Raw genomic sequence first — 12,786 nt, 5'->3', positions numbered from 1 at the left:
GAAGGGACCCTCAGAGATCATCTTGTCCAACACCCTACAGGCAGCAGGGACACCTCCAAGTAGAGCAGGCTGCACAGGGGCACATCCAGTCTGATCTTGAGTATCTCCATGACATGATGAAGGGTATGTGCGTGGGACTGGACTCCAAAGCAGTGTCTTCCTCCTCACTTCTTGCTGAGAAAGCTGTGGGCTGCACCATGCAGCTGTGCTGGCAGCCGACTCACTGTGCAGATGCTGTGTCTCTAGAGCTGAGGTGTGAGTGTTTATGGGAGCTAAAGTTTTCTGTGCTTAGGGGTTTTGGTCCCAGCCCATTAATTGATGCTGAGAGTTGGTGCTACCTGATGGCTCCTTGGTGGTGTCGGCATGAAATCAGCTGGTGAGCCTCAACTTGGCTCCCAGCAGAGACAGATGTTCATGTTTTAAAAACATCATTACAAAGATCATTGCTGTCCAGACTACATCTTGGCAATAGGAGAAGATTGACAGCTTGAATAACTACTGAAAAATAAAAAGCCTATCTTCAGGTCAGAGTCAATGTGTTTTGTTTCCAAATCTGCTAGGGAACTCTATGGTCTTGCTGATACTGCAACTGTGGAAAAAAGCATTATGAAAATTCAGCTTAATCAGGCCTTTGTCCAGATCATGACACTGACACAGGAATGGTACAGGATTATGTGGGGGCTACTTTGGGCAGTGTGATGCTAGATAGCTCTTTACTGGCTCAAGTTGCTATCAAACATTACAGGTCAGTTTTAACCACCACACCCAACCCAACTGGTGTAATCCCTCATATATAGTGGGAAGCTGCATGGAGGGATTAAAGTGATTTGGTAACAGTTGCCCAAGAAAGCAGACAACCTTTGTCAGAACATCATCTTCCAAGCATCAGCTCTGTGCCAGGACCAGCAGACGAGGTCCCAGAGCAGCTGGGCAGCAATCAATGAGAGCTGTATAGGAAGGAGCCATATGATCCTCTTGTATCCTCCTCTCAGGGTTTCTATCTCAGTCCCTCAGAGGAGAGGTGTCAGGAGTGCCAGCAAGTGTCCAGCTGAGTGACATGGTGTAACCTGCCTGGGGTTCCTCCTGCTATTGGAGACAGCCCAGTGACTGCTCCAGTAGGGGTAGGAGAAAATTTAGATAAAAAGAGACTGCTTTTATCAGTTGAGCAATTCTTGCTAGGATGGCAGGAACTGTGATCCTGGCTCAGCTGCAGAAAACAAGAAGGTTGAGCACAGCAGTATGCTGAGCATGCCATTCTGGCTCCAGGGCCCCTTTGCCAGGTGCTGGGTGATCACCTAGCAGTAGACAATTCAGCATATGCTGCCTCTGCAGCCAGGTTCCCACTGCACCTGCAAGCAACTTCTCTATTATTAGATGTCTGGGAGAGCTGCTCTATGCGCTTACTTGCCCTCCTCAGAAATGAGAATGTGTCTCCTGGGAACAAACAAAGCAAGATGTCTCTTCCCTTTTGCTTCAAGAGTCTGAGAAACCAGTGCCCTTTTGTTGTAATTGCTGGTGGTGCTGTGGGCTGCAGCTCATGGCCTACCACCAGCCTAGACTTGCTCAGGATCTGCTGTGAACACTCAGCAGTTCTGCGTTGTGCTGCTGTGGTTATTGTTGTTACAAAGGTTATTATTAGCAACCTGAGCCACACTTAACGACCTCAAACGTGGTGATGAGGTGACTATAAACCGCTATGTGTGAGGATAGCACCGACAGCTCAGGAGGCCACTTTGAAGGCTGCTCAAGTACTAAAGACCTTGCCATATTGCTCTCACCTAACAGAGAAGATAAAAAATGCATTAGCAGATAGATAGGGACTATCCACATGTCACAGTCACTCTCCTGCTCATACTCAAGCAAGACTTCCCTTCCTCAGATGGGCTCTCAGCGCATAACCATAGTGTCTGATAACGGACACTGAGATGGTGGGGAGGAGGGAGGGCAGCAGTACTCCTGCAAGGGCATCACTGTTTGTATTCTCCTGAGCTTGGCCAGTTTCCAGGCTTGAAACAGCCACATGCTCATCTGCACATCATGTTCCCGTTATTTTGTCTGTGGTTTTCAGGGCAGAATGTGTCTTAATCTGCATCTAAGCAATTCAATGCTGCTGGCACCCAGCAATGATATTCTGGATGCAGCTGTGGGAGGGGAAATAAGCCCCAAGACAAATGGTGGCCTCACTTCTGTCATTTTCCTTCATTCTTTCTATTATTCCCAGGGGCGGCTGGGCTGCTGTGACAGTGAACCTCAAACCTTCTGTTTTTCTCTTTTATTTCCTCCAAAGTCCACATCCTGTGCAAAAGTGCAAAGGAGATAATGATGAACAAAGGGTCCCAGAGGCAGTGAAACTTATCTCTATTATAAACTCACAGCTTTGCAGCACAAATGGACCACATGCTGTCTGAGATAGGGAAGAAATCTTCGTTCTCTTATGTGGTAGTGGCCTTTTCCTGCTCTTGGACTGTTCCTAGAAGCAGCCATAGCTCAGAGCACAGCTGCACACCAGTGAAGATTGCAGCAAGTGGACACCTGTGTGCACTGGTACTTTTTTTTTTTTTTTTTTTTTGTTTGTTTTTTAAGTCTTGTCAGAAAAAGAAGCAATTCTGGGTGGTTTTATTTATTTGTTTTTCCCCAGCATTGTGCAGCAACTACGGACAAGACCTTCCTGTTGCCTTCTGCCTATAGCCGATTCAAAATGGCAAAGCAGGTGAGTGCCACTGCTCCGGCACAGGTGCAGGCAATTAACTCATCTCTACAGGCTGTTGTGTGCGTAGGTGTGAAAATAACGGCCTCTGTAGGGTGGCATAACTGCAAACACCTGGGCTTTGCTGGCGGGTAGGAGGCACGGGTGAAGCACCACCCTTTGCAGGCTACCACGGGTTGGCGCTGGCGCTGGGCGTGGCGGGCGGCAGCTTCGAATCGCCGTTTCACCGGGAGCGCGCTGCTGCCCAGCTGCCGCTGCAGATCCTGCTCCGCGACCCGCTCCGTCCGGCCATGGGGAACGCCGAGTCCGTCCCGAGCAGCGCCGCCGGCACCGGTAAGTGCGGGGTTCGCGTCTCGTCCCTTTCCCGTGAGCCCCTCCGGGCTCTGGACAAACCCATCCCCGCCGCTCCCCCTGCGCTGGAGCTGTCGCAAGCGGGCAGCGCACGGCCGTGTGCTGCGGGCTGAACAGAAACACCGAAGGGGCCGGGCCGGTGTATCCCTCGGGGTCGAGAGGATGCCACGGTGGCATTGGTGACACGCAAGGTGCCACGTAGGGAAGTGGCAGGTAAAACGCCAGTGCTTGGAGCCGGCTAAGCCGCAGTCATGCTGCAGAGGGGTGGGCGCCCGGTGGTGGGAGCCCCTGCGTTCACCTCCGCCGGTTACCGAGCTCTGGAGATGGCCAGAGTGCGTTCTTTGCCCTTTCCCGCCGAGTAAGACCCGTGACAACGGGTGCGCTTTCATCAGTTACTGCCCGGGCAGTTGCCCTGCCAAATTTACCCGCTGGAATTCAAAGCTTTTCGCTCCAAAATTGCCTGCCAATCCCGGCTCACAGGCGCTGGGAAAACAGACCTGGGAAAACAAACGGGTTGGCTCTGACCGTGCGGCCGGGTGTCAGGTTCGTGTTGCCTTTCATTGCGTCTTGTGTGTGTCCAAAAAGCCCAACAGTCGGCAGCCTGGTTGGCTGGATTTGAAGGGAGCTGATAACTGAGCTCAGCCAACCGGTACGAGGTGCCAGTGCTCCAGAATGCAAATAATCCTGGGTAGGAGTAAGCAAAGTCTTGGGTAACACGTAGGCTGACATGAAGCATCGTCATCCTTAGTAGTGTTACTATATGGTAGTGAGCTTCAGCAAGCCTGAACCTATTTCTTGTTAGCTTCTCCTCGTAGCTGTAAATAAAGCCTTGTCATTCCTCACACCTGACTTTCAAAGGTGATGTTAGAAATCTGATCTGTTTCTCGAACAATAATTGATCTGATTTAATAACTTCCAAAAGCTTTAAGTACTTTCAATTTTCTGTTCTCTTCCTTTGGGATAACTTCAATTATTCTATGGAAATGGAGTGCTGTCATTTACTTGATGTGTAAGTTCATCAGAACATTTTGTGAAGCTGTGTTGCTCCATGCTCTTGCCTGAGCCTTTGTACAGGTGTGTGTGGTATGGAGGGGAGGGAAAGGTCCCTCTGGGGCTGTGCCAGGAACCTTTGGAACATGAGGTCGCATTGCCCTCCTCTCCCCTGAAAAGCAAATGCACTTCTAGAGATCCAGCTGCCCCTTGTTGAGCAGGTTCATGCTGATTATGTGCCACCTGCTGCAGAAGAAAAGGGGATAGGGGGCAATGCAAAGCATGGCTAGGGTGATTAAATCTACAGTAAATACTTCTCCCTCTCAGGAAATGGTTAAATGCAGACAATGGACAGGAGAAGAAGATAAAACAAATGACTTTTGATTCTTTTTTCCTACTGGCTACTGCTCTCAGGTGTGTGGGGCAATACTGAGTTCAGGAGTGTATGTTCAGTGGGGTGTTGCTAGCCCCAGTGAAGTTAAGAGCTGATTGTGTTCCTAATGAGCGCTTTGGGTGCAGCTGATGTTCTGCTGTAGTGGATTCTCACGTTTCTTCTATTTCTCTCTCCTGGGAGCTGCTAATGCTGTGTTTGGTTTAGGGTAGTCAGTTGCCATCAGATTTACATGTTTGCTGTGTCACGGGAGATTATTTTTAACTCATGCATAACTGTGCTCCCTAATGTTGCTTTTTGTTTTGTAATCCAAACACTGAGTATTTGATTATCAAGTCAGTCATGGAAAATACTACCTGAGATAACAGTTTTAGACTTAATATGCTATGAGGCAAGTTAGACCTCAATAATGCATTATGTCAGCTACTGCTGCTTGCTTAACAGAGAAGGTAAATGAGTGCTTTTGGTGCTATGTCCAGTATTGGATATAAATATTTGAATCAAGATGGAATTAATTGTCAGGGACTAAGAAAGAATATATATATACATCTTGGCATGCTCTCAATTTGAAGTAGTTTTCCTGCTTGCACATTATAGTTGCCAGAAATCAGAAAAAATGCTTTCCAAAGCCAGTAGCCCTATCTGTGTTCCAGTTAAAAAAAAACCCTCAAGCTGGTTTACACAAATTTCCTGCTGCTGAAGTTTCAGCTGTGCCCTTTCACATGCTCGAGCCATCCAGCTTTTGCAGTACAGCTTCCATAGGGCTGTGTGCTGCAGCCTCTGCAGCCTGCTTGCTGTTAGGGACAGGGAGAGCACCTGTTCTGCTGGGATCCCATGCTGCTGGCACCATTCTCAGTTTATGCTGAAATGCAATGAGATGCTCTGGCCAACAGCTCGTTTGTGCTCTGTATGCAGTAGAGTTTGGGTTGGTGGAAATACCTGAAGTGATGCATTTCCAATGTCGAGTAATCTCCACTGGAAGGGTTAACTGCTCTTGGATGATAAAGGGAGTAAATCATCTCTCTAATAGCGTGTGGGTAGCAACTCTGTTCATCTGTGGCCTTTGCTGAAGTGACATAAGTGTTCTTGCTCCTGAGCTAAACCCCATAGTGGTGCTAGGATATTTACAAAACACAGGAAATGTTGGGAAGCATTTAACTACTTGACTTCCACTCACTGCTGTGAATTTCTGGTTCTGCTGGAGCAGGGGTTCAAGAGCTGTTTTTTCCTTTTAGCTATGTCTGTTTGGGCAGAAAGCAGTAATATGGGATTATAAAATCAATACATCCTTAAAAGCTGGAGCTGTCACTGGAGTACGGAGTTTCTTAATTTAGAAACATGCTTAGTGCACCTTTCTTGCAGAGCTGTAGAGCTGGGGCCTGGACTCGGGTTCCACAGTGCAGGACACTGCTGTTCCCAGGTCCCCTGGTCCTGGCCAGGAGAGCCCTGGGTGAAGCGGAAAGGCACCAGGGATGGGCATCTGTCACTAGAGGGCAGCCAGGATTAAAAAGTCAGCACTGCTACTCTACCTGCACCAGAAAAAAACTATCCGGAACCAATGCCAAGAAAAGGACGCTGCCAAACGAGTCACTTAAGGAATTGAGTCTGATCAAAAGAAGCTAATGCCTGAGGAGGGCATAGCTGAGAGTGAGTTTATACTCCTTGAATGTCTGCAGGTGCCCCTGCCAAAGCTCCTTTTCCTGGTACAAGTTGCAGAGCCTGATGGCTTGTGACAGTCTAGCTGTGCTCATAATGTAAGCATGTGTTATATGTGACAGATGTTTAATTCTTCTCAGAATGTGGCATCAGAATGGTCTGACATTTGCTTGGGACTGTTTCAGCTGGATGTGGCTGGGAGCTCATGCTCAGATGAGACTGTTTGGTTGAGAATTTGCCTGAGATCTGTAGAGGACAGCTGGAAATCACAGTGTTTGTTTCAGCTTCTGCAATGGATGGGCATGTCTCCAAGAAGTAATTATCTCTTGGTCCAGAGAAGGACTCCTTTCAGTGAGAGTCCAAAGTGAGCTTCTAGTCTCACTATGGGACTTTTTAATTATTGTTTGGGTGGGTTTTGGGGTTTTTTTTTCAGTGTGTGTCTAAATCCTTCAGAACAACTGACCAAATGCAGTCCCCTCCAGAAGCAATGTACATCCATCTGAGCAGTGGAGAGTCTCTCAGTGAGGGAGAAACTTTGAATTGCTTGCATCTGTGCAGGTCAACAAGGTCAAAAGTTGCTGAAAGTTTTCTCTGTGCAATAAAAGTTTACTTATGTCTATATTAGACAATCATTCCCTGACTGAATTCTGTTAATGGTCTTTGAGCGTAAAACCAATTTGCAACGCTTGGGAGCATTACAGGTCAGCACAGAGTACATAAGCCTCTGTGCTGAGTTACTTTTTTGGCTGTTGGCCTGAACTTCAGTTAGGCATCAGTTGGGCTGGACACATTGCTTGTATTCATGTATTTGTGGGCAGATCACAAAAATAATTGCAAGTGTTGGCAGGTGTGTACGTCCCTCTTGTCATGCTTAGTCTTTCTCCACTTGATCAGCAGCTTTTCCATGTATGATGAATGCAGTTCTGTCCCTTCTTTCCCATCCTTCAACTAGGAGCCTCCTCTAACCTTATATAATTGTGTATCCATGCTTCTGTCTCTCCAGCTCTAAAGTGTTGTCCTGCCCTCTGTAGTGTTTGCTGTCTGTGTGGTCTGCCAGTAACTGCCTCGCACATACCTCTCTGAACCTTTACCTTGTGGTTCATCTGGTCTTTGAGATTTATTTTTGAGCCCCATAACCATCTCACAAGGGCTTTGAGGGGGTCCATTCTGAGTTGGTCTTCTTGAAGCTCTGGGACAGTTGAACTCCCTTGGTTTAAGAAAGATCTTAAGAAAGAGAAGGGCAACAAGGCTGGTGAGAGGTCTGGCACAAGCCCTATGAGGAGCAGCTGAGGGAGCTAGGGTTGTTCACCCTGGAGAAGAGGAGGCTCAGGAGGGATTTTATTGCTGTCTACAATTACCTGAAAGGAGGTTGTGGCCAGGTGGGGGTTAGTCTCTTCTCTCAGGCAACCGGTGACAGAATGAGTGACACAGTCTTAAGCTGCAACAGGGGAGATTTAGACTGGATGTTAGGAAGAAGCTCTTTGCAGAAAGAGTGATTGGCATTGGAACGGGCTGCCTGGGGAGGCAGTGGTGTCACCATGCCTGGAGGTGTTTAAGACAAAGACTGAATGTGGCACTTTAGTGCCATGATTTAGTTGATTAGATGACATTGGGTGATAGGTTCGACTTGACGATCTTTGAAGGTCTTTTCCAACCTGATCGATTCTGTGTTTCTGGATTTGAGGAAACCATTTCTGGACCCAGTACTCAACTGGGTAGTGCTAAGAAAATACTCAAGATTTCCCGGAATTGTGGCAAGGGAGTTGTTGGAATCCAGACGGTTACAGGAAAAGCTCTTATGACCTTTGTGACATCACTTAGCTCTGTGGTAGGTGTGACCTTAGCTCAGTGCTTGTGTGTTGTGGTTTAATCCCAGCCAGCAACTAAGACCCACACGGCTGATTTCTGGCTACTCCTGCAGCAGAATGGGGGAGAGAAAGTAAAACTGAGGAAATTCATAGGGTGAGGTAAAGACACTTTACTATGTAAAGCAACTTCCCCACCCGTGAGCAAAGCAAACCAAGGAATTAATTCACCACATCCCCCTAACAGGCAGGTATTTGGCCATCCCCAGGAAGGCAGGGATCCATCACGTGTAATGGCTACTTGGGGAGACAAACACCATAAGTATGAATGTTCCCAGCTTTATATGCTGTGTGGGATGTCCTGTGGTATGGAGTAGCCCTTTAGCCAGTTGGGGTCAGCTGTTCTGTGTGCGCCCCCATCCCACTCTCCAGTGGGGTCATGTGAGGAGTGGAAAAGGCTTTGACCCTGTGTGAGCACTGCTCAGCAGTAACTAAAACATGCCTGGGTTATTGATGCTGCTTGCAGCACAAATCCAAAATGTATACTAGTTACTAGGAAGAAAATTATCCTGGCTAAACCCAGCGCTTTCCTGGCCTTCTTTTGGCCGGTAGCTCCCAGATTCTGCACAAGGCCCTCCTGAAAGAGCCAATGCTGTAGAAGCAATAAGGTTTTGTTCTCCCTCTGCTCTGAAATGGAGCGGGACGGATGAACCAGACCCGTTCTGGGCTTAGGTGGCGCTAAACCCTCAGAAACGCACCTGCGGGAGTGCTTAGCGCTGCCCCCGAGCTGCTGCTCCACCGGGGCTGCTCCTGCGGGGCCCTGGGCTCGACCCTTTGCCTGCTGCTGATCTCTCAGGCTGGGGAGCAGCAGTCTGGGCTCAGCCCCTTCCTCGTTGACCTCTGTGGCTGATGCAGGTGGCAAGCAGAGGCGGAGCTGGCAGTGCTGTGGAGTTGAGTGTCACGTTTGGCTGCTATCCTGCGATTCACGCAGCTGGGAGCTTACCCACCCGTGTACTGTCCTTACTGCTGCACTTCCCACTCCAAGTCACTGTACCCAGCTGCCAAAATATTCAGTGGCACAGTGAGTTCCCACATACAAGGTGTGTGCTGGCACTGCCTGCCACGCGTGGACGAACGGTGGGTACAATTAGGCGGGCTCAGTGGGCTGCGGGGAGAGCAGCTCGTTCTCATCGTGTCAAGCACGGCTTACTCGCAGGCGCTTTGGTTTTGCACCGTGGGGTCTGTTCTCTCGCTAGCAGCGCCTCTGCAGGACTGCACTTTAGCACTCGACATAATGCTGTTGACTATGCCGAGTTTGGTACCTTGACACTGTTCTGTATGTGATGGCCTCGGGGGATTTTTTTTTTAATGGATAAATGAACAACCTTTCTGTGAATTCATCCCAAAGGGGATGATGGAGAATGTGGTGCTTTTCCTCTGCTATGCACAGTGCTGCTTCAGATCAGCCCAGAGTTTTGGGCATGTGGTATTCCTTCCTGTGGCTGCACTGAGCTGGGAGTCTTGGGGAAAACTAATACTTAGTAGTGGTGTGTTTTTTTTGCAGACTTGGATTAATTGTGGTTCAGATGTTTGCTGGCAGGTGCCTTTGTATTGCTCTGGGACAAACACAAAGTGCCTCACTCAGTAACAGACCTTCAAGGGGCTCAGGAGACCATCGTGAGGAGAGGGACACACAACACAGTTGTGCCTTGCTGGAGCTCAGCTGTGGCTTAGCAGCCTGGTAACCAAAGATGTGAGATTTTTCCTCTTAGAGTGGAAAAACTTGAGGGACTGATGCACTTGATAATTCTGATGCACTTGATACTTCTGGCTTTCAAATGCAAGTTAGAGTTTGTTCATACAGCTTTTCCCTTTTACTTTTTCCTCTCCTTGCACACTGTAATATGCCTCAGCCTTTCTTTTCCCAGCATTGCTCTGCCTGCAAACCCATCACTGTAGGCTGTATCATTGGGTTAAATACTTGTGCAGTTCTCCCCTCCACAAATTGCTCTGACTTCTCCTGCAGCTACTTTTTGAGAAATTACAAAATGAAAAGAACCCAACAATCTATTTTCTTTTCAGAATGTGGACAAATGTGTTAGGACCCAGGCAAAGTGACTGCAGCCCTGAAGAGAGATGAGAATGCCTTCATGTTTGTGTTCCCATTATGTTGCCTTGTTACACCCCTATTTGGGGCTCCTCACTGGGGTCAAGCATCTTATCTTCTCTGCAGGCTGCTACACATACCTAAAAAGGGGCATCTATATGCCCTGAGTAGAGAGGACTCATTTTCAGAGTTTGGCATTCAAATAGGACAGTTATAAATGCCTGCTCCTGCCTTGAACTGAAACATAAATGTTTATAACTTCTGTTACTCTCCTGACAGCTTTCCCATTAATTTAATGCCCAGAAACTCTTTCATTTCTGCCTTCATCTGGGTACCAGTGTGAAGCCTGTTAAAGCTGCAGACTTTTTTCCCCCCATCAAGGACAGAAGCTTTAGTTTTACAGTCTTGCCCTCAATTTGCAGAGGTGAAGTTTCTCATCTCTGTCAAAAAAGTCTTCTGGTGATATCACTCTTCAGGGTCTGAGAGCTTCTCAGAGGAATATGTACTGGTGGTTCCTGGGATGCAGATAGAAATCCTGCAATGAGGAGGAAAATGAAGTGAGAGTTGAAAAGAATAAGAAACTTTTGGTCCTAAAATGATGCTGAAATTCACTCAGCCCTCTATTGTCTCTATTTCTGGGTCTCTGATAAAACTTAAACTAAATTCTAAATAATATGTGATATTTCAGCAAGGAAAAGCAAGACAAAGAGGCTATTTAAAGCTACCCTCTTTCCAGGGCTTGGCTCACAAGCTCGACTTCTTTTGTGTCATTGTGTCTATGGAAAACACATGCAAGAGGCTAGCAAAATACAATGTGCACTTCTGAGTACAAATTTAGAACACATGCAAAGGTCAGATGGTGGTGCATACTTGGTTTTGGGGAGACTGAGGCTTTGGGCTAGTGCAAGTCAACATGGATTTGTGTACTGCAAGAAGGAATATTGCAAATGGCCAGTGGGAAAGTACTTAGATGCAGATCACACAACAGATAAAGCCTATAGAATACAGCACCCTGCATGGCCCACTACTGGGTGCTCTTTTTTTGGTCTGAAGTTGAGGCGTTTTGTTCCACTCATTGCTGTGTCTTGCTGCTTGAAACTTGGATGAATCTCTTGCCCTGCAAGTACCCTTCAGTGTCCTTGGTTGTATAATGAGGCTGAGAGTAGATACGTAAACCGTTTTGAGATCCATAAATACAAAGGCAAACTGTCACAACATCTGCCCTGCTTGAAAGCAGATACAAGACTATTGCAGAGGCTGCTAACCTGCAGCGTCTTTGTTCTGGCAACGGGGTGAGTACAATAAAAAGACTTGCTAGAGGCTCTGCTGAAAGGAACTGGTTGTTGCAGGTTGAGAGGACAGGCTGGAAATTCCCCAGAAGGCAAGGAGAACATAGAGTTGGAGGTTACAGGTAGAAGGGTTATGCTGTACTGTTAGAAGGGGAAGAACCTCTCCGTATGCTGGACCTGCACAAGACTGAGAGAGCCTGTTGCAAGGTGGAGTGACAGCCTGAAAGTTGATTTTAGAATCCTGAAGGAGTCCATAAAAATAATCCAAATAGCTTTGCTGATGAGCTGGGCAGAATATTTTTGTTGTTGTTACTGGGTTTGGGTGGAGCTTTTTTGGGGTTCCAGGTACAGGTATATGTGCCCCAGTGCTTTTCTAAGACAGAATTGTATGTGTATTTAAGAAGCCACAAGAAAACCTCAAGAAGCTCTTAAAAGTTCCTGAGGAGTGAAACTCTAGGCTAGCAAAACCAAGAGGCAGAACGTGGACAAAGGAGGGTTGCTTAAGCTGCTGGGGAGCAGTCCATGGTGCTTGTGTGCAGGGTCATGGGGCTGTATTCCCAGGAAGAAGGGATGCTAGAGAGAATCTAAAAACCAGCACAAAGATCAGGAAAGCTGGAGATTGGAATGATGTGCACTACACCCTGGCCCACTGTGGCTGCTTCAAATATTGCATTTTCAGGGCACAAGACTTATCTGAAGCACTCAATGAGGGATTACATTGCATAACATGATGAAATCTTAGGAAAATCTACAATTGTGAGGTTGTCCTACTGTCTTGATTGTGCAAAGGGGAAATTAAGGAATGAGATGACAGAACTTATCTCCCAGGCAACCAGCAGCAGAACAAGGAGACACAGTCTCAAGTTGTGCTGGGGGAGGTATAGGCTGGATGTTAGGAGGAAGTTCTTCACAAAGTGATTTCCCATTGGAATGGGCTGCCCAAGGAGGTGGTGGAGTCACTGTCCCTGGAGGTGTTTAAGAAAAGACTGGATGAGGCACTTAGTGCCATGGTCTAGTTGACTGGCTAGGGCTGGGTGCTAGGTTGGACTGGATGATCTTGGAGGTCTCTTCCAACCTGGTTGATTCTATGATCTGTAGCAGTTTCTAGGACTTGTTGTGGTTGGAAGGTTTTTGTTTACCTGGTTGCAACAATCTGCTAAAGCCTGTGAGAGTTCAGGAGTCCTGGCTAGCATCTCTGCTGTCGTCTCTGAACTGAGCTGCTTCCCCAGTGCCTAGGGGTATAAAAACCATCACATTTTAAAACCTTATCTGTGCTTCCTTCAGCGTTGTGATGGATTTTTGGCCTTGTTAAAGCAATCTTCGGCAAGGATTTATCTATTTTTCATGTGTCAAAGATAATTTTATTATTTTTTTAAAAAGAAATTCTTCATGCTGAATTAATTTGTTCTCTGTCAAACCTGTTTTGTTTTCCACTTGAGCTCTAAGAGTGGGAGAGTCCAGCTCTCAGAAATGTGTGTGCATCTTTCCTC

The 12,786-nt window shown here is 47.3% G+C and overlaps 1 protein-coding gene across 1 annotated transcript in view; it reads left to right on the top strand.

Moving 5' to 3' along the window:
• Positions 1–2,839: 2,839 nt before the first annotated feature.
• The window catches only part of NEURL1B (neuralized E3 ubiquitin protein ligase 1B), a 141,916-nt gene continuing 131,969 nt past the window's right edge, over positions 2,840–12,786 (top strand). Inside the window, exon 1 of the mRNA XM_064161824.1 lies at positions 2,840–3,040. Coding sequence (XP_064017894.1) covers positions 2,998–3,040 — 43 coding nt within the window. The 5' untranslated portion in view covers positions 2,840–2,997. The remainder of the gene's footprint in view (positions 3,041–12,786) is intronic.

This window comes from Pogoniulus pusillus, chromosome 22 (genome assembly GCF_015220805.1).
Source record: "Pogoniulus pusillus isolate bPogPus1 chromosome 22, bPogPus1.pri, whole genome shotgun sequence".
NCBI lineage: Eukaryota > Metazoa > Chordata > Aves > Piciformes > Lybiidae > Pogoniulus > Pogoniulus pusillus.
Note: the sequence above shows the minus strand (reverse complement) of the source record. Positions and strands in the feature narration are given on the sequence as shown.